This window comes from Bombus pascuorum, chromosome 6 (assembly GCF_905332965.1).
Source record: "Bombus pascuorum chromosome 6, iyBomPasc1.1, whole genome shotgun sequence".
Taxonomy (NCBI): domain Eukaryota; kingdom Metazoa; phylum Arthropoda; class Insecta; order Hymenoptera; family Apidae; genus Bombus; species Bombus pascuorum.
Genome location: NC_083493.1, coordinates 11,928,150 through 11,949,276, shown reverse-complemented (window position 1 = coordinate 11,949,276; position 21,127 = coordinate 11,928,150). Strand labels below are relative to the sequence as shown.

Here is a 21,127-nt window from a genome sequence, read left to right as displayed (position 1 = left end):
CAGCAACGTCGTGCGCCTATCCTTTTTCAGCTCTTCTCGATCATTCATTCTTTCCATTGCATCGCGTCGATATGCAATCGGCTATTATTATCGCAACAGTTGAAAAGAATGGAGTCTACCAGAGCGATAAACAGCCAGTCTTGATAATACGAATCGTTGGAAAGGTGGGGACGGAATGCGGAGGATTTAAACAACTTCCAATGATATAATTGACCACGTGATAACGCGAGCTCTTCCATTTCCATTTGCTATTCTCTGTAGACGGTTATCGAGCTGCGATCGCTTAACCAAAGAACACGGCTCTCGTATGCCTTTTTCTAATAATGCATCGCCCATTCATCGCCGCTGTCCGTTTTCCAATTATCAATTATAGTCGATGGCTGCCGCGTTTTTGCCTCACGGCATTTGCAATCAGCCGGCGGAAGAATCGACGTTGGGTGAAACATCCCCTTGTCTTTCTATCTCTTTCTCACTTCATCGAATGCAAATCGTCGCCAGATGTCGAAAATAAGCGAGCAGGGTTGTAACTAACGATCCTCGTAACAACAAATCTGTGACCGTGCATCATTAGAGAAGACACAATTTAAATTCTCGTTTTCAAAGGTCGATGCGCAAGCTTTGAACAGGTTTCCATCATGAAAATTCTCTTGCTGATCCCATCTGTTCCGATGTTGTTATCCCTCATGAACGATAAAAAAAACTTTGGAAAATATTTGTGAGATTTTACGTTCTTTTTAATTATGAATATCAGATGTACAAATGTTCGTTCCTTTTCCCTATCCCATTCTTTTTTTTTTTCTTTTTTTGTTTTCACCGTATCCCATACCATTCATCCGTCTGATTCTAGAATATATATATTTTTTTATGAAAGAAGATTAAATCTGAATTTGGAATTATGTACTTTCGCATGGCATGAAGCAGAGTAGAGTTCGTCTCTTCGGTGCGCCAGCTTTAGGGATTTTCTTGAATTAAACCTGCGCACTCCGAATTTTTTAAGTCTTAATCTTGATTTAGTTTCAACCGAGGACAGAATTATTAATATTTCAAGAAAATTATCATACAATTGGAGAGATAATTCACGCGTATCAATAACGATTTTTCCGCATTTTTCTCAAATTTAAGAAATTTCTCGAGGACATGAAAATGCAGTTCGATCGGAAATGACCTAAAGTGGCACACCGGGATTAAATTAATTTTCGTATATTTAGAAGGAAACAAATAAACTGGTAATTTTGATGCTCTTATATTTGAAGGAAATTTGAAGCTGCAAAAATTCACGGAATAGACATAATATCAAAAAATATATAAAATATGCAAAGTATAATATCTGGACTCTCTAGCACAACAATTTGCCAACTCTATATTAGCGAATTGACAAATTTACAAATTTGATCCTACAAACTTCCCTGTTATAATTGTACAATTTTGCATGAATTAGGATAGATGTAACGATTTGTAACTTGTTTGCAAAACTTCGAAAAAAATTTATTAACATTGGTAATAATTCCGACTCGTGGCTCGTCAAATTTCGCTAATGACATTAGTTGAATTGTGCAATTGAGTGTTGTTGTAGTAAGTAAAACGATACTTCATCTAAATTCTATTTCTATAATTGTATTAATAAAAATATGAATTTGCACATAAAGATATTCACAGATTAGAGATAAATTAAACTAAACTGAATTAAACTGATATGTCTTGAAATATTTTTAACTGGTCGATGTGAAGCAATGCCCAGCAGTGTTCTCTAGTAAATATAACAAACGTGGCAATCAAGGACGCGTTTCGATGGGAATTACAGGGATGGGATAGTTTATTTAAACAAAGAATCCTATAGGAACGAACCCCGAATTTATCTTCCGCAGAACAAACGATGCACTGGTTCGCCCAAATCGGAGGTGACGAAGCCTCTCCCGATTCGTCAGGTAATAATCAGCTTGGTAAATAACGGAGTGTGCTTTGCCAAATTCGACGCTACGTTTGCGCTGAATTTAATGCGTCGCGTAACGAGTGCGTACCTATTAATAGTAATCCCCCATCGAAATTGGAAATGACCGCATTCATCAGCTGCGAGTTTTCCCAGACACGCGTGTGGCCAACTTTCTTCGAACGTTTCCCTTTATTAATAGTTTGATGTTACATTGACGAAAATTGAGAGAACTAACAAAAACGATTAAGTCGATGGAACATATAACACATCGACAAGAATCATAAAACTTACTGACTTTCTCATTGTATTGAACTTTTCAGGAAATTTGCAGAGAGAGTTGAAAAGTCTTGAGAGATAATGCATTTTTATGGAATTAATATTTTATTGAATTACGCATGTGTAACTTTTTTCTTTCGACAACTCCTTGTAATAGTAACCAGCTTAATTTTTTGAAAAAAACTGTTCGTGCTTTTTAGTTAAGAGTTGAAGTAATTTTTGCAGATTTTGAAGACCTGCAACTATTCAGCTTTCCATTGTTACTAAACATTCTATGAACGATTCCTTTTTCGAATTTGGAACAATATTTATCCTAAGCTTGATGTTTAATTATTTACCAGAAACTTGTAATAAATCTCATTCGATGTAATCTAATATAAAGTCACGTTCTACACCCAGTGTTTTAAGACAGACAGAAAGAAAGAATTCCATTCATAACTTCATTATGTATAGAAACCTAGGAACACGGTTTAGCGACGTGAACTCATAACGATAAGTTGAATGTTTCCATCCCGAGGTGCGAAACACGCTTTTTACAACACCTTGTTTTTAATAATCGTATTATCCAAGCGAAAGAAACACGTTGATATCACAGAAAATGGACGGGTTACGTCGGTGAAGCTGGAATACCGTACGAAGAGAGACAGGAATCTAATAAAGAATTTATTTCATGCGGCCTTGTCACTTCTTTGCCAACTGATAAAACAGCTGCTCGCCGTGGGAAAGGAATATTCGCGTTTACTCGTGGAAATTGATTATCTTCGTAGTGGTAATCGAATCTGCGCGAGGAAATATACCCACGGAGACCACAATTTCTGACTTTTTTCTCTCCTAATTGTATTTCTTTAATTTCGTTCGGTTCACGACTTAACTTGGACCGAATACGTTTAACACGCGTTCTATCGGAATGAGATGAAAATTCGCTTACCGAAATTATCATACGCTAGACATCACGTCGACTGCATGAAGCATGTTTGTTTGAATTGTGTCATTTTGAACAGTGTCGACCGCTTTAAAGGCATGTATTTGTAGCTGCAGTGTACCCGCAGAACTGTATGCTTGCAGTGCGTCGTGATTACGCGTGTTTTGCTCGTAATACCCGAATCTCACGTGCGTACGCACATGTTCTCGATTTCTTCTCGACAGATGTGAAGCGCCGGCAAAGTCTCTACGACGAGGACTCCCTCGATGGCGATCATCCTAGCGAGAACGAAGGTATCACGTTTTCAAGGGCAGTGTCGAGACTTTTCGTTTTCCACATTTTTCCCTCGATTGTTTGAACATCGAATGGGCACCAAAACTTTGTAATTTTTTGCGTTGTCTAGTTGTAATAATCAATCTTTTGTCTCGTGGCGTACGATCGATTGTAAATAACTGGGAATAGTTTCATTAAAATTGATTTCGGAGTTTAAATGGGCAATGTGTACTACGCTTTTATTATCGAGAACTGTCTGGGAAACAAGTAAACGTCGATGTGTTTCAAGCAGAACGCGAAGCTCGTACGACAAGAAGAAGTAATCGGTCTTCGCGGTTGTTCTCAGGACGGGAGTCGACGGGAAGCGCGAAAGACGTGGACAGGGCGAAGCTCGTCCGTGAGAGACAAAACGAAGAACGGCAGCGGAAGTTGGAAGAGCTGAGACAGCAGGCTCTCGCCGCGCAACGTTTCCGGGAGCAACGGGAAGAGGAACGCCGAAGGCGCATCGACGAGCTCAAATCGCGTGACAACGACAGGTTTGTCTTTTCTTCCTTTTTTTTTCTCTTTTTTCTTCTTTCTTTTCTTTCGTTTACTCAGAAGTAATTCACTAATATTCACTAATAACTGATACGTGAAAATTTGTAATTCTTCAGATGCGTCGTTTTTCATCTTCTTATATTATCACTTTTTTTTTTTTTTTTTTGTAGTAAAAGGTACAAGTCGAAGTGAACTTACGCTCGAATGGGAAAAGGATGAGAGTTTAAGCCGGCTTTGCGTTTGAAATTGGGTTATTTAATACGAGCCAGTTGCGAACGATAGAGCGCATGCCTTGAGGGTAGTTTTTTTTAATCTATGACACGCGAATTTAAACCGACACGGAACCACATTGATGTGTTTAAACGCGCTCTTTACGAGATTACGTGCTCTCTACGAAGTTATAAGTTGACCTGGTTAATATGATGCCGGGCTAAACTGTTTCGCCGCCGCAGAGAAGCCCGGGAAATTACCACGACACCTGCATAAAGTTCACCCGCGGCAAAATCGCTTTTCCGTCCCGTCTAAAAAAAGAATAACAGCCTATTACGTGTACGCGAAGGCGTACTTTCTCGTTCGTACACGTAGCTCGTCGTACCTTGAGAACTTCTAGTTCGAAGTCTGCTTTCTGCAGAAATATTCGTTTTATATTTATTTTAGACGAAACCAAGTCGGGGAGAGAAAACGTGCGATATGCGAGGCGGAAAGAGAAAGAAGAGAGGCGATCCTCCGAAAGAATCAAGAGAGAGAAGCTCGTATAGAGGCGAAGAAGAAGAACGAGAGGTCGCACATCGTGTTTGCGTTCGGAAGTTCTACGCCCAGGATGTTGGAGCCAGCCGATACCGGTGGCTCCACTTTCTGGGGAACGCGTCGCGCAACTTCTACCACCAATGTAATGATGTTCTCGGCTGCACAGCCGTTGACAAGGAGATCCTCCGAGAGAGAACTCGATGGCAGCAAGAAGCGAGCCACGTCAGCTGGTGGACTTGACCGGAAACCTGGCGAAGGTTAGTGGGAATTTCTCAACCGGATACAGATACGAGGATCTTATTGATATTTCCGGATACATGTATTTAATTTAATACGACAGACGTCGGTGATGATATTGTGACATCAAATTTCTATATTCGTAATAGTGTTTGTTACGATAATTTTCTGCCCATTCGTGTCATCCATGTCGATGTTATTTTGATTGATATCTGGTAGTTGGGCGATGGAAACGCGTAGAAATTATTCGACGTCTGTCGTTAACATCGTCAATTATGGATAGCAACGAAAAGATAAAGAATCGCGAGAATTCGTGTAAAGAAAATTCGTTAGCGAATATCGTGTCGTTGGTGTAATAATTATTCTTTCTTCGTGTTGGCACTCAAAAATCGTCGAGCTGCCGATGGTTGAAACGTACAGCGAAGGCCGCTTCTTTTCTCACTGCGTTCTTTCTACACAGCGCTTCTAGTGCTATATATAGTTGCGCAACCGATGCGCCGTAACGCGTAACGCATGGATGCACTACGTTCCAGAAAGATTACGCAGAAGGCGAACGAAACATTTTTATACGTATTTGCGTGCGTGGCTTGTGCGCTACTCTTTTCAGTTAAAGATTATTTACTAATCATTTACGAAACCGGGTTAAAATCGTGGCGCCTCATCCTAGCGATAAATCGAGCTTCCTTCGACGAATAAATATTTTTACGATGATGTTTGATTACCAAACACTACACATCAACCACCAACACACGACTTTATTCAACTGTACACGATATCTCCATGTTGATGGTTAAAAAAGAAAAAAGGAAATTACGGAGCATGAGAGATCGATTCTCTAATGTTGATAGATAAAATGATTCGTGATCGTATTCGTAATGTGTTTTATATTCTCTGTACTTTTTTCAGGTTTTTCGTTTAAATTTCTACAGTTCGTATTGTATGTTTTTCGCAGCCAATTCCACCGGTTTTTCATTTCGCTGCGTTTCCCGACGAATGCAATTTGATTTCAGCGATAAACAAGATGATGTTATTGATTTCTTCCTCTCTTATTCTTTTTTGTTTCTTTTTTTTGCTATATATCATGTTCTTTTGCCAACATAATTTCGCTTCATGTACACACACGAGAAGCACCTCATCTTCGACGCGTTGACTTCTCTGTAATCCGTACACGTTATTACGAAATACAAGTGTCAAAAGTACATAGACAGAGAGACAGATAGTTGTTCGTAGCGAGAATATATGCCTGAGTAAATGTAATTTCACTAGAGTTGTAACATTGACCGGAGAGAGATAGATTTCCTTTCGTTCGGTAATTAAGATCCTATTGCATCCGCTCTATTTATCTCTGTACTTACTGGTGGTGGCTCTGTCAGGCAAAGTGTAATTTTAAAGTATCTGTGAATCGCACTTATATCTAACTCATGCTAATTCCCCCCACCCTACGTTTGTTAATCTGTCGAACAACCCCACCCTTGCCCACCCCTGAGAGAATTAAAAAAAAAAAAGAGAAATTGAAAGAAAAAAAGGAATAAAAACAAAAAAGAAGAAACGAAGAGTATTCGATTGGAAAGTACCTAATGTTGCAGCGCTGAATGGTTTGTTTGCAGATATGAGAATGTCCTCGTCCATGTACGAGGTGTTCAATTGGAATTCTAGCCCTGATCCTCCCTTAACCCCTGCCAAACATAAGAGAGCCAGCCTCTCTCTGCCTCCTACAACTGACATCTTTGCCATCGATGATAAGTCTGATAGCGACACTAGGCGTCCGATGATTCAGCGGGCTGCCAGTGGTGAGTCCTGAAGTCGAAAAAAAGAAAAAAGTCTGCAACGGGGAGATTGTTCTGTTATCCCAGAATGAGCTATCAATATAACGTATCCTTGTCTCTCTTTCATTAGCACATCGGAATATACTCTCTTGCAAGCATGTCACTTTCGTTTAACGCCATAAAGATATCTGTACAGACCTGTGAAGTCGTGGAACACCGATGATGTCATTCTAATTCTATTTTTAGATTGCGAAAGCTTATGCATTTATGGGAAATTTAAAGGTGCTAGAATACATGGAACGTACATAATATGCAAATGTATACATCAAATATAAAGAGCAATGTCCTTGCTTTATTCAGATCTCATTTCGGTAGTTGTGTTCACTACAGACGTGGATTCGCATAAACATTCGCAGTCTATCTATTAGATAGTTGTCATATATATTTCTGGTAACATTGAACTTGGATATCTTGATTTTTATGTAAATTCAGATTAACGAGGATCGGTGTTGAACGACATATACCATTAATTAGTCATATATGCATCCTAACGCTATTCAGAATTCTATACTAACAATTACTAACATTTACATACGTTTAGATGGGTTATCTACTAACGAATTTAGAGTAAGAATTTAGTGTTATATTAGAATACTAATTTTGATATTGCTCTTTCTCTCGTTAATAGCATTACTTTATTCAGTGGCAGTTTTACGAAATGGAAATAAGTATCGAGAAGCTGAGGTGCCTCAATAGTCGAATACGAACTTCAAGCGAGACACGCTATCGTTTAATTGTACTTTATTACTTACAACATTTGCCTACTTATTATAAGAGGCAAGCATTATACACTCATATCATTCATAAACTTATTACATCCCTACATACTATATTTAGATTGAATTTCCATTTAGTCTTCGATCGAGATAAATATTTCTTTTTACGAATTTTTCAATCATTTGAATAGAAAAACATTTTTTAACGATATCAAACGGTCGATTCGATTTTACAAGATTCTTTAAAACGCTTACTTTTTTCGCAACGGCTTCTTTCATTTTTTCACTCGATATATGAACATACGAACACGTTGATGCGTTAATTTGAATGCTATAACACGAGACACTTTCTGTATATATAGCTCTCTGCATGCGTTGAGATTTTTACCGGATATCGTTTGCATGTACCACCGTTCCGTTTTACACCGCTTCCGTAACGTCGTTCGTACACGTTCCCAGTTTCTCATTGTCCTCTAATTACCGTAATATCTTTCTGCCATAATGTATATATCACTTTATCCGTAACAACACCGTTGCTCAACATTCCGTTCCTGGTAACGTTATCGAATGACGTCCGAGCTGTATTATGCACAAAAGTTCTTTCTATCTGCTTCGTACGTACACAAACACGCACACGCACACGCACACGCACACGCACATACATACACAGGAAACAGCATGAAGAATATTGACCAGTAGAGAGTATTAGTAGTCGAAAACGGAATGCCAAATGCACATCACTTACACATACTTATACACAGGCTCACGAAAGTATTCGTATACTTGTATAGACATATTTCATGAATATAAGTATGTATGATGTGTATTATACGAAATATTTTGAAATTTCATTAACACTGCGATGGGACACAACTATCGTGATTATTTTAGCAAATAATGACAATCGTGTCTCGTTAAAATGTGAATGAAATTTCAAAATGTTTCGTATAACAGATACAATATGGACAGAAAAGTTTTCAAGAGCCAGTGTATGTACGTACATCATCCACACATATGCACACACCTACCCTACATGTACACTCGGTCCATGCAAAATGGAACGAATTTTCTTATGTTTGCGATGTTCAGAGGATGTACGCGCGCCTTGTACACGTTACGACTGTATAGTGCGCAGTTTCCGGTGGTCGCTTCTCGCGCTTCGCTTCTAAGGGAAACTCCATTGCAGGTGAAGAAAGCGACGGAACACCGGGAACCCCTAGCTCGGTTTATCTGCGGGTGAACAGGAGGCGTACCGATCTGATGCCAACGATACCATCGCCGCGTGATGGACCGCCATCATCAGGGCGTAGTTCGAGCGCTAAGGCCTTCGCACGTTCGCCAGGTAGGACTTACTCCATGTCCAGGCTGGACCAACTGGCGCAGCCTAGGAAACGTCCGACAGAACTTAGCACACTGACGGAACAGCAAAGCCAGCCTCTGAGCGCTTCTAGCATGAGTCGCAGCATGTCACATTTAGCTGCGTCCGGAGGCAAGAGCCTCAAACGCTCAGATAACTCTCGTAGCATGGGTACATTGCCAGGCGCGGTTCCAATGCCGAGACCAACCAGAGCCGAGAGACTTCGTCGCAAAGCCCGCGAGCATCAGAACCAACAGCAGCAAGGTAAGATCGTTCTTGTGCACTCAACTCTTGGTGACATCCTGCTCTTAAATATCATATTCATTTTATCGACGTATCGTCATTCACATAGAAATTCATAGACGAACTATGTAAATATGACCAACAACATCATTCTATATTGTACATGTATATCCCTATGAGCATTATCACGCTGACAGTATTATTTACGGACAATAACTGGACAGATCTTCAGATTTATAGATAATAATAATTTTCATCAACCAATGTTTTACGATTGAGAATTCGGTTTTTTTCTTTTTTTTTTTTTTTCACATCCCCGAATGAATCTATTTTCAGATATTTGTCACTATCTATGCTCGCACTCCTGCCGTTCTATATAACTTGAGTTGGGTGCACATGTGCATGCGTACGAATACAGTGAGGAGCCATTGTAAATCAATAAGACAGAAAATCCTTGTATACCTCGGTTACTTTTCGTGCAACTTCGCGAGACGACGGGTAGAGACTCATGCTTAACTGCTTGCATATCGAACAGAGACTAACAAACGATTTTCAAAGCGTCTAACGCTTCAAATTTTTCTTTAACCATCGATTTTGTGTTACTTTATATTATCTTAACAACGATATATATCCAACTGCATGGAATTCTTTTTGTGTTAATTATTGTACAAATTGAATTGATTAACAAAACGCTCCTGCTAAGGAAACGAACTCAGATCTCACCGGCTTTTCGGTACCAAGGGTGAAGGTACGCTCTAACGTTTTCCGGTAAGCCACACTTTTTTTTTTTCTTATATGTGTATATATATATATATATATCTTATCACGTACACACACGTTTTACGCACAATACTAGACTGTGTACAGACGAACCGCAATCGTATTTAGTGTGCAATACATTTATATCGCTCCACTTTCGTTCTTTAATTCTTTTCTTTCTTGCTGTTTTTACGAGGTCTCGTAATTTCCCCTCGTTTCTTTTTATTTCTAATTTATTTATTTCGGCCTCTTTTTCTCAGTTACTCTCGATGTACATATACATTTCACATACGACACGATCAATAATATTTTTGGTGGCGGTGCTTGTTTTCTATTTAATTTCGCTACTTGTACCTCTTAATATATTTAAGTCTATTCTAATATATACAAATCAATGAAAAAACTGATAAGAATAGAACGGAATGGAAAAAGGAAACAGAAAATACGATTTGTTTGTCGAAATATACAAATACTCGTCAGCATTGTGCATCGGCGCGATCTGACGCGATAATCTAACGAAAGAAAATAGAAAAAGTAGAAAGAATGAAAGTTCGGTTCTCTCTGAAATGCCGCGGCAACGCGATGCTGCCGTGCATTTCACGGCGTTTGTTTGTTTAATGTTTAACGCGCGACAAACACAATGCATAAAATACGTAAATCAAGAGATGTTCACCTTGGGTGGGTACGCGTAGGCATCCGCAGCGGGGAGGTGACACCGAACAGCCCATCACGACCGCACAGCTCCATGAGTCAGCAAAGCGCCAGCAGTGTGGGCAGCAGTAACGTCAATCTGCGTCCTCGTACAGCTGCCCCGCGTCGACCGCGACCTGCTTCTATTGCCGGTACCGGTGTTTCGGTCACAGAACGACACAGTGAGCATGCCTTTTTTTGAATACTCTCTTGTTATTAAAAAAAAAAAAAAAAAGAAATTCTTGTACACGAAGGGACCAAGCGGGCACCGCTCGAGTGTTCATTTCGCACGAAAACGTGCGGATCCATTCGACGCGACGAGAATCCTTTTTGCCCTGCGGTACTTGGATCCGAACTTCTGTTTGCTAAACACTTTGTCCGAAAAACAATTTGTTTTTTCAATTTGAATTGTTCCAAACGAACGTTGATTTTTTCGATTTTTATATGCAGTGTTTCTTTTTTTTTTTTTTTTTTTCATTAATCACGGTTTTAGTTTTTGTACATGGCTTACATGTTATTTATCTATTTAATTTGTTTTTTGTCCTTTTTCTTTCAATACATGAGTCGAGATTGCACATTGAAATACCGCGTGTACGTAGACACAACATGACTCGTGTCGTGAGTTTCAAGTTTGTAATAATATGTAGATCTAGTGAGCGAACCGAAATCGACGAAGGATTCGAAACCGCCACTGCCAAAGGTCCATAGCACTCCAAAGAAATCATCTACACCGAAAGCGACGGAAATTAAGAAGCCGACGGAGAAACTAGTGAAGAGCGCGAAGGCTTCACCGCGAATAACCCCGAAAGTGACACCGCTGCAAAGCCCTGGGGCCGAGAATGCTCCGCTGATTCGTGGCAGTACCGGAGAGATAATAAAAAGCGAAGTGAAAGAGGATACAAAATTGGACGATAAGTACGAGGAGAAGAAAGACCAAGGCACTGAGAAAACACAAGTAATTAATTTTCTCCATTAACGAAATGCAGGCGATGCGCGCATGAAAATTATCGATATGTGTTATATGTTCTTAATTGCAGCAGGAAATAAGCGCCGCGGAGCAGGGTAACGAAGAAATGAAAAAGTCGGTCGTTATCGAACAATCCAATTCTATATCTAAGCAAACGAAGGACGAGACTAATTTGAATCAAGAGAATCAATCGACTGTGCGGTCTCAAGAAACACCCAAAGCTGCGAAGAAGGAAGCCGAAGCGAAATCCGAGAACAACGTGGAGGAACAAGTCGATATGTCAGGTAAGCTGGACTTTGGATATTGAAATATGGATTAGGAGATTAATAAATAAATGACCGTTTTTAGCATCGATGATAGCAAAGATCCGGATCACTACGGAAGAGGAAGCCAAGGCAGCTATAGCTGAACGTAGAAGATTAGCTAGAGAACAGGCTGAACGAGAAGCCGAGCTTGAACGTCAACGACAGGTGCGGTTTTAAAGAGATTTTTCGCATAAAAGAGTGGATTATTCGCGAAAAGAAGAGACTTCATAGAGAGAATTCTTTTTACAGGAGGAAGAAGCCCGTTTAGAGGCCGAGAGATTGCGTGCTGAGGAAGAAGAACAACGTCGTTTAGAGGAAGAAACGCTTCGTTTGGCTAATGAAGCTCGTGAAGCCGAGGAACAGAGACTGAGACTGGCGATTGAGGAAGCGAAACGTCGCGAGGAAGAGGATAGGAGAAGAAGAGAAGAGGAGGCTCGTCAGAAACAAGAGAAAGAAGAGGCTGAGCGGAAAGCGAGGGAAGAAGCGGAAAGGTCAGTTGATTTCTTTCAGATGACGTGATTGTATTCGATCAACATTCTCTGTGGTCAAGCGTTTAATGACCACTATATAATGTTTTTGTTACAGACAGCGGATCGAAATGGCAGAACGCCTTAAGAGGGAAGAGGAAGAGAGACTTGCTAGACGTAAACGTGTCGAGGCGATCATGCTTAGAACTCGGGGCAAGAACCAGAATAATACACCTACGAAAGTAAGATTACACATTTTTCGTTCACTGAATAATGTTTATTTGATCGTTAATTAAACTCTTGTTCCTGAAAGAAATATTTACGATTGTGTTTCGTGCTTTGTATAGGGTGAAGGTGGTGATGGCGATAAATTGAAAGAAGACAGTCCTAACGATGAAAATAAAACGGCACCAGGTAGCAAAGTCGAAGATGTTATGACAGCCAGTCTGATATCCGAAGCGACTCAACAATTCATTAGCGGAGAGCAACGAGCTCATCATACAGAAAACAATACTACTACGGACATTGTGCATAATGGCACGCATAGTAATGGCATTAATGAAAATAAAATTGTGTTGGATAATAATCAGGGTAATGTGGAAGGAGAACTGAATGGTCATCATACAAATCACGGAAACGGTATCAACAGTCAATCAATTACACTGGATAATGCCACCGTGTAAGTATATCAAATTCAAAGTTACAGATTCGTAACAAACATTTCTATTAACCTAAGAGTTACATCCTGACACTTACCTGACCGCCATTAAAACAAAAACAAAAAATCCAAGATATAACTGGATTTTGCATCGATAACAAAAACTGAAAGATAACATCGAAGAGCATCTCAAAGAATTGTAAGTTCATTTGGTTTTTAGATCATTCGACAATAATATTATTACGAATGCCCATGCAAGGCTTATATCAGACTAGCGTTATTAAACATTGCTAAAACTCTCCTTACACATGTATACACCCACGCATTAGTTATTTTCATAACATTTTATGAGGATATTTATTTCGTCCTTTTTCCCCATTTTTCGGCGCGCATTCGTCGTATAGAATGAAAAATATTTTTCCAAAAGAAAAAACAATCCTTTTAATCGAAGAAGAATGAATAGCGAACATTTTAAAGTATTATTTCTATCAAATGCATATTTTATCTAAAATTTCGTGCGAATATAATATATAAACATGAAATACACGCGATATTACGCCATATATTTACTAAACTCAAATGTAGTTTCATTCAAAATAACGATGCAAAATTATGGCTAATATAATGTAACTAATATGATACAATTATTGCACAATACTAGCCATTGTATACGTAAAAATATTGACTGACTTTTAGTGCCGTTCATAAATATGTATAAACGTATTCGGCGTATAAAATATAGTTTAAAAAAAAAAAGAGTTAAAATGTGTGTTGCAATTATGAAAAAAGAAAAACGAAAAAATATGGAAATATAAATCTGAATCAGAGCGTGCATTACATGTAACATTATAGTGTCACAAACGTACATGCTAATATGTGAAAAATGCAGATTCGTAATTATTATAAAACTAGATGTACAGTACTTTTAAATCTTGATTTAACGCAAATATACATATAATACATTGTATATTGAATGATTCAGGGTAACGCTCTAGTCATTTATACAATAAAAGTTATTTATAGATTCATGACGAATTAATAGACACGCACATACAATATGAACTATAAATAACAATTTCTGAAGTATCTAGTAACTAGTCGATCTGTTTCGAAATTATTGCTTATAATGTCGCCTTCTATCTATTTTTATTATCATTTAATCCTCCGTCTTTATTACTACAGTTTTAATATCATATTGTTGTTACAGTTTTATATCATAATTTTTGGTTTTCCCAAGTAGAAAATGAAATGCTGAATGAAATGGCTAGAGTGTGAACATTTTTTTCTAAACGAATATATAATAGAATGAAAAAATGTGCCACATTAAATATACACATAATAAACATAATGTATGATTTTATGACCAGCATTAAAACAGAGAAAAAGTTAAATATAGTAAAGCACCGATGCTTAATTGCTTTACAGAAGAAGAACTAAAAAAGATGTTGGAAGATTATAATCCTGTACGTTTATTATACATACATATAAAAGCACGCGGTGTGTTTAGAATTAATCGTTAATATGTATATATAATGAATTTTGTTGTTTGAGATGTTTTTTGTGGTGTTCGTACGATAATGGAAAAATTAAGTTTGAAAATATATCTACGCTATATGTACACATAGTTATTTCAATATGAAAATTTATTGCGCTTTCCTATAATACACATCGGAAGGAATTGCTTATAAAATAACATTTAGCTGGATAAAAATTGCTTCATAATAAACCACCAGTATGATGGAAACGATTTTACATATATTGTACATTGCAAAAGTAGTCAGAGCAATGGTTGACAGATATGAGAAACAGATTTATGACAATTATTTAATGCTATTGAAAATTCATCTAATCACATGATTATACCAATAACTAATAATGAATTATATGGAAGATTATAATATCATCGGTAACTCGAGAGGTATGAGGAATGTATATTGTATTGTCTATTATACTTATATATATTTTATAATTTATATTTAATCGTATAATAGTTAAAAATATACTATTTTTAGGTAGACGTCTAAAAGAATAACGAAAGGTTTAACCTATATTGTACGTCGATTCTTTTAGTAATGCGTTAATGGCATAAAACATGTAATGTTATACGAAGCATGGAAACGTTAAGCAACTAACAGAGCTATAGCGTTAAATACTAACTAATCAATAATAAATTCAGTGTACATAATGTAAAGAAAGATAAATAGCATAAATTTAATGACTCATCCAAAAATTTTGTTTGTAATTTTATCATACAAGTTCATCAAAGATACACTGTTTCGTATGTTACTATGTTTGTATTCAACTTTATAGCTGTATACAGTCTGTCATCTTTGGTGAGCTATTACTTTATCTTACCTCCAATTAGTTACCATTCAAGCTCGACGTGTGTGCCTTAAGTACAATGTTTATATTAACATTTCTTCTTACCGATTCTATTATCACTAATGCATGTTGTGATTTAATTGTATCAATATGATGTGGCTTCTACTTTTCTTTGCTCTACTTTGTACCTGTTCTTTATGTTTGCGTTGTATATCATCCAGCAGTACGTGTCAACTTACTGTCTACTTTTGCTATGTACTATCGACCTTTACACGTTTCTGAAATCATTCTTTTGTTGTACGAAAATATATATTTCACACAATCCATTCCACAATTCCTACAGGAAGTTACCTATATCGAAACAGGGCATGAATATTTTCGAACTTATTCTACCTATGAATAAGAGAAATCGAAAATAGGGAACTACACAGGTCAAAACAATCGTTATCGATCTGATCTGTGAAACCTGCTGTATGGTAGTATCATGTATTTATACATTACATAATGTACATACCTAATTTTATTAGGTATGGCTAAAGGAAAATTCTTTTGTATGTTAATTGTGTTTTCCATGTACACTTTACGTTACGCCATAGAATTTTATATAAGTTCACAAGCATATATAAAATGCTTTTTATAGCTGCTTTACAGTATTAAGGTAGCCAGGAAAATAGTGCTGATGCAAGATAAAATATTATCATCAACCAAGTCGATTATAAAATATCTTCCCAGGATAAGTGTTTGTTTCCAAACAATTTTTTATACTTATGGTTTGATATAAGACGAATGACTTGAAGAAATTCAGCAAACAGCATATAGTTGTTAATTTTTTGTTTTCTCCGTTTATTCGTTTTCTAGACACATTAGATACTTTGAACATAGCTTTTAAATTAAGAGATTAAAAACATAGTTACTAACAAATAATTGTACGTGTATTGTACATACTAATTCTAGTAAGATAGTGTTCAATGCGAGTCGTCTATAATTGGCTTAACCAATTTAGAGATTGTAATTTCATATTAGAAATTACAATACGCTGATGCAGTAGTAACCTAGTGTTAATTGCCTATTATTTAGTATTTGTATGTTTCCTTTCGCTGATTTTATAGCAAACAAAACAACGTGACCAACAACCTGTTAGACCTAACGGAATTCGACTCTCTCAGTAATAGCAGTAGTGGTCCAATACTCCAACTGACATCCAATCTGGCCAATGAAGACACCCTCAACTCGAACCTAAATCCAGCAGCTATACCTTTCACTCCAATGGCCAACACATACATGCCTACCGCTGCTAATGCCAATGTAAATCCGTTCCAGGATTCTTTTATGAACAACAAGCCACAAGATAATAGTCAAGTACCAGGTATGTGTGCGTATTACTAGCGCGATACTGAGATATATCATGTACGATGTGAATGTAACCATCACTGTTCTTGATCTGCAGATCTTTTATCATAATGCGCGTATTAAACATTCTGGTGAACGGATGAAGAACGATTGGATTCGAAAATATACCGTGTTGCTTTGCAGCGAGTAATAGGTATAATACTCGAAATGATGTCATTTATGAGATAATGTAAATATGCGCTATCGATGTGTAGAAATGGAGACCTAAGTAGAGAAAACGGGGGCACTACGTCAAAAAGAAAAAAAAAAGACTACTTTGTCCTTAAACGTCACGAGAAATGTAAAATAATATATAATGTTAATTAATAATATTATGTAACAGCAAATAGGCACTCAGTCCATTATAGTATGCTATAGATATAAATCTAATCTTTTAGAAGACCTTAAAGGGAATAAGGCCTGTTTATAACATATTGATTTAAAATACGCGTATATATTTTATTGTATTAAATTTCATTAAATTAATTTCACATGTGATTTTCACCTATACTGTAACATGTCGCGTTCAGAATGTTCTAAATCCTGGCAATTTTTAATGGAACGAGATTTTATCGAATTTGAGAAACACAAATTAATTGGTACAATGAAATCTTTATGCGTAAACGAACGTGTAAAACGGCTTGACAAATATTGCACAAGATGGTGAATTGGTTGAAATATTTTACGAAACTTATATCTGCCAAAATGACGTAGGAGGTAAGCTCCAATGATTATCCTTACATAAGAGATAGTATAATATTACCTTATAGAATTTGAATATAGAAAACGAGTATATATATATATATAGTCATATCTAGTAAGATCTTCTGCAGATATGATGTAAAAAAAAAAAACACATTTCTTCCATACTACATTTTGGGGCGTGCGCTCACTAGTCAAGCAATTTTACTGTTTTTATCATATTCTTCTCTTTTCCTTAATTACTATCCCTTTTCTCTTTTTTGTTTTTTTTTTTTTTTTTTTTTTTAGAAAACTCACCTAATATTGGTACTGTAGGTATCCACTAGATTTCATTACTATTATGTTTTCTTGAATTTAACATAAATTTTCTAGCTGTGATGTGACGACGATGACGAAGACGACGATTGCTTTGTGAAATAGCCACTGCATACGTTTATGAAATAAGAAACTGTCAACTACGTTACTTTATTTATAAATGATATTTTACTAGTTGTGGTAGGAGACGAAATGCAAATCTACGATTAAACGTTTCAGTCAAAACTAAGACATTAGCATAATTATTAATGGAAATGCTAGCGAAGAGCTCGGGAAATATTTTGTAGCAATTGAAGTGAACAAAATTTAAAGGTCGCGTTGTGTTAATCATTATATACAGTAGTGGCTATTCATTTTAGTGGTATCATACTAGTATACAGATAGAAAATGATAATTTTAAAGCCTGATGTTATTGAGCAAACATTGTAATTGGTGTCTAAGACATGAGTTATTTGTTACTATTGTGGCATACTATCATAAAATCAATACGATTAGCATGCTTTGTGTTTAACACTTGCGCAATCGCAGGTGCATAATAGTGTCTTATACACATGGTTGTTTATACAAAGGTTAATAAAGTATAAATCTGATTAACCTAGTTTTCAAATAGCAGGAATGAAGAAGAAAAAAAGAAAGAGAGAGAGAAGTCATCGACATGCCTGAAAGGATTATCACCGATCTATACAAACTCTGTATATCGTTTGTTGTCTCTTTTATTTTGTAATCTTTTTATGTTTGTGCTACGTACAATATTAGAAGTTCTCTTGAATTCTTTCCGCATATGTTCTATTGCGATTGATTTAAAGGAATTTCGCGCTGCATGCTTGCTATCAGTTCTTTTTCCTCGAAATTGTTTAATTTAAGGACTTTGAGCACATATATTTATGTAATACCGCAGTGTGTTGTATCCCAAAATAATTTCTATTGTGCAAACAGAAATCTAAGAATCGATATTTTAACGACACAATAAACAAACAAAAATCTGTATTTTTATCGACGAAGATTGTAGCACACTGCTGTACAGAAGCATACGATCCTAAGACACTTTTAATTGCCTAAGCTTCGTAAGCGCGTAGTTACGATACCGTGAGGGAACTCAAATCAGTTTTACGTATTATAGCTCGATACTCCACGTGGACTATTTTTAACCATAAAACTATCGTCGTTGCTTTCCGTGACAGAACTATGCAATGACTATATTATCGAGTTTATTTATTCAAACTATTTTATTCGGTCTAACTAAAACTATTCTATAAGAACACGTAATAATAATAACTATAATAATAATAACAATAATAATAATCCCAATACATACGAACAAATGTTTCTAAACATACAAATACTGAGAATGCTAAAGATCATCAGTCATGTCTAAAAATACTTCGTATTGTATAAATGCTTGTATGTAATAAATACTTAATATTGAAAATAAAGGAAATATTATTTAATAAACCTCCTAAACTTTCTTCCATTTTGTCGCGTTTACGATCGCGTTAACATTACAATGCGTGTCGTAAAGTCAAATGATAATATTATAGCGACTATTGTGTTGCAGATTTACGCAAGCCGTTTTCCCTTAAAGCCGTTTCTCGACTTCAAGTCGGCATGGAATATGTTGGAAGTTACACAAGTGTATCTTTTTATTTATTATTGTAGAAACACGTACCACATCTATTTTCATTTTAAAGCGTAACAACTAACATAGCCACAAGGTAATGCCCGTTGAAAGCAACAGGGTATGAAATATGGAGCACATACCTGGACGCGGTTCGTCTCTAGGGTGTCACTCTCGTAAAAAGTAATGCTCCTGTCTGGGAAAACTTTGTCTGCTTTACCCAACCGTAGTATCTTTGACGAACACTCGTTTTCACGCAACCGAATCGTATCTGTAGGAGTACGATTCCATCTTTCATCGAAAGTCGCTAACTCTAACCTTCCAGCATATTTCCTTTCTATCATTCATATCTGTTTCCAAAGCATTGTGTGCTCGCCGCATCTTTCGAGTTTTCTGTTGCCTTTCGATCTTTCTTATTTCTTTACTAGCTTCCTCAAATATCGAAATATCAGGAACAATTTCTACGGTAAAGCGCAACTTACGTCGTTCCGCTCGAATTTTGAAAATCGTTCAGAGCTCTGTTGTCTCGCGCGATACTCAAACATTAGCATAGGGAACAATTTTTGTTTCAGTTAAAAATATTTCTCTCTATCCCTATGATTGTTTAAGAGACGATGCCACAGGTTTTCACATAATTTTCCATACTTCAGAGGTAAGTAAAGTTTGATACATATAGAGACATTTTTCCCATTTTTGTATGACGATACATTTCAATGTGAGTTGTGCTGAAAAGGAATGATTTCGCTTGTGAGCCTCGTAATCCAGTGTTGCGTCTGGTGTAAATTAATTAATAAAACAAGGTAATATCGCGAGTGTTCTTTCTCTTTGCTACGTTATTACGACCGAAATAGCGAAAAGGATCGTCGCTGTAAAATGAGGATTTTAGATACGCGTATGTTTTCCAACGGGCGCATAATTCCGGAAAATTAAACCGCAGCGCGAGATTACACCGAAAACTTTCCGACTCCTTCGCAACGTAATTTTTGGCCGACGATTTCGTTTCCCTGTTCCGTGCCCTTTTTAACGCGACTAGCCTGGTAACGTTTAACGAAACTTGATTCTTTACGAATCATCCTTTTTCACAGAGTGAACACACGTTTCTTACATGAAACATAGTATCCAAGGTTTAATTAGCAGCTAAACTAAATTCAACCGGTTCTTAATCTATCTTCGTTATCAAAGCAAACTTAGAAATATCAGACAGCATTATGATGTTATCGGAACGATTAAAGTAGAGCCGCGGAGCATAGTAATTCATCGTTTGGGAAATCCATGGCGGTAATTCTGTAATGAATTTCCCGCAACTTTCGCGAAACGTGAATCGACCAAATGAGAAAGGACCGGTCGCGAATATTACAATATACATTACAATTTATGAAGAGAACGACTACATTCAAGGTACCGTTTTACACGAGGGATTACGGTCTATATTTATCTTGGCGAGACCTTTAGTCGAGGTATCATGCTCACACCATTTGAGGAATATTTATGACGAATATTTCGCGAATAACGACCTTAATGGTTAATTTAAAGTCCTTAAAACGTATTAGAACATGTTCTCGTAAGCATCCGTATGATTAGTTGAAATCGTCTGGTCGTATATTTAGAATGGAAGGCGTTTTCGCGCTTTACCGAGTCTCAATAATTGTCTAGCAAACGACAGTTAATATTCTTCTCCCTAATTTATCTCGGAAACCCGGATCGTTCCGTTTTGGAGAAGGGCAGAGCGGTATTCCGGTAGAAGCTTTCGCAGTCAGGGCTGTAATCCAGCAGTCTTGGGCTCGCACATTCACGTGGCAGCAAGGGGTGGTACGGGTGTAATTTGCGGCTTGTAATACCGTGCCCGTCGTTTGTAACCAGTTCGGGATACGCAA

The 21,127-nt window shown here is 37.0% G+C and overlaps 1 protein-coding gene across 27 annotated transcripts in view; it reads left to right on the top strand.

The window, feature by feature from the left end:
- The window catches only part of LOC132908360 (ensconsin), a 202,878-nt gene extending 183,788 nt beyond the window's left edge, over positions 1-19,090 (top strand). For 8 of the 27 annotated variants that reach the window (XM_060962323.1, XM_060962337.1, XM_060962325.1 and 5 more), the window contains 15 exons: positions 1,866-1,925; positions 3,353-3,421; positions 3,748-3,937; positions 4,596-4,942; positions 6,530-6,712; positions 8,651-9,085; positions 10,516-10,695; positions 11,161-11,468; positions 11,551-11,764; positions 11,829-11,950; positions 12,035-12,276; positions 12,371-12,494; positions 12,600-12,931; positions 16,342-16,598; positions 16,680-19,090. In XM_060962323.1, the coding sequence (XP_060818306.1) occupies positions 1,866-1,925; positions 3,353-3,421; positions 3,748-3,937; positions 4,596-4,942; positions 6,530-6,712; positions 8,651-9,085; positions 10,516-10,695; positions 11,161-11,468; positions 11,551-11,764; positions 11,829-11,950; positions 12,035-12,276; positions 12,371-12,494; positions 12,600-12,931; positions 16,342-16,598; positions 16,680-16,693 (3,077 nt within the window). In that variant the 3' untranslated portion in view covers positions 16,694-19,090. The remainder of the gene's footprint in view (positions 1-1,865; positions 1,926-3,352; positions 3,422-3,747; positions 3,938-4,595; positions 4,943-6,529; positions 6,713-8,650; positions 9,086-10,515; positions 10,696-11,160; positions 11,469-11,550; positions 11,765-11,828; positions 11,951-12,034; positions 12,277-12,370; positions 12,495-12,599; positions 12,932-16,341; positions 16,599-16,679) is intronic. The other 19 variants (XM_060962329.1, XM_060962331.1, XM_060962328.1 and 16 more) reach the window with 7 other exon arrangements.
- The last annotated feature ends 2,037 nt before the right edge of the window (positions 19,091-21,127 follow it).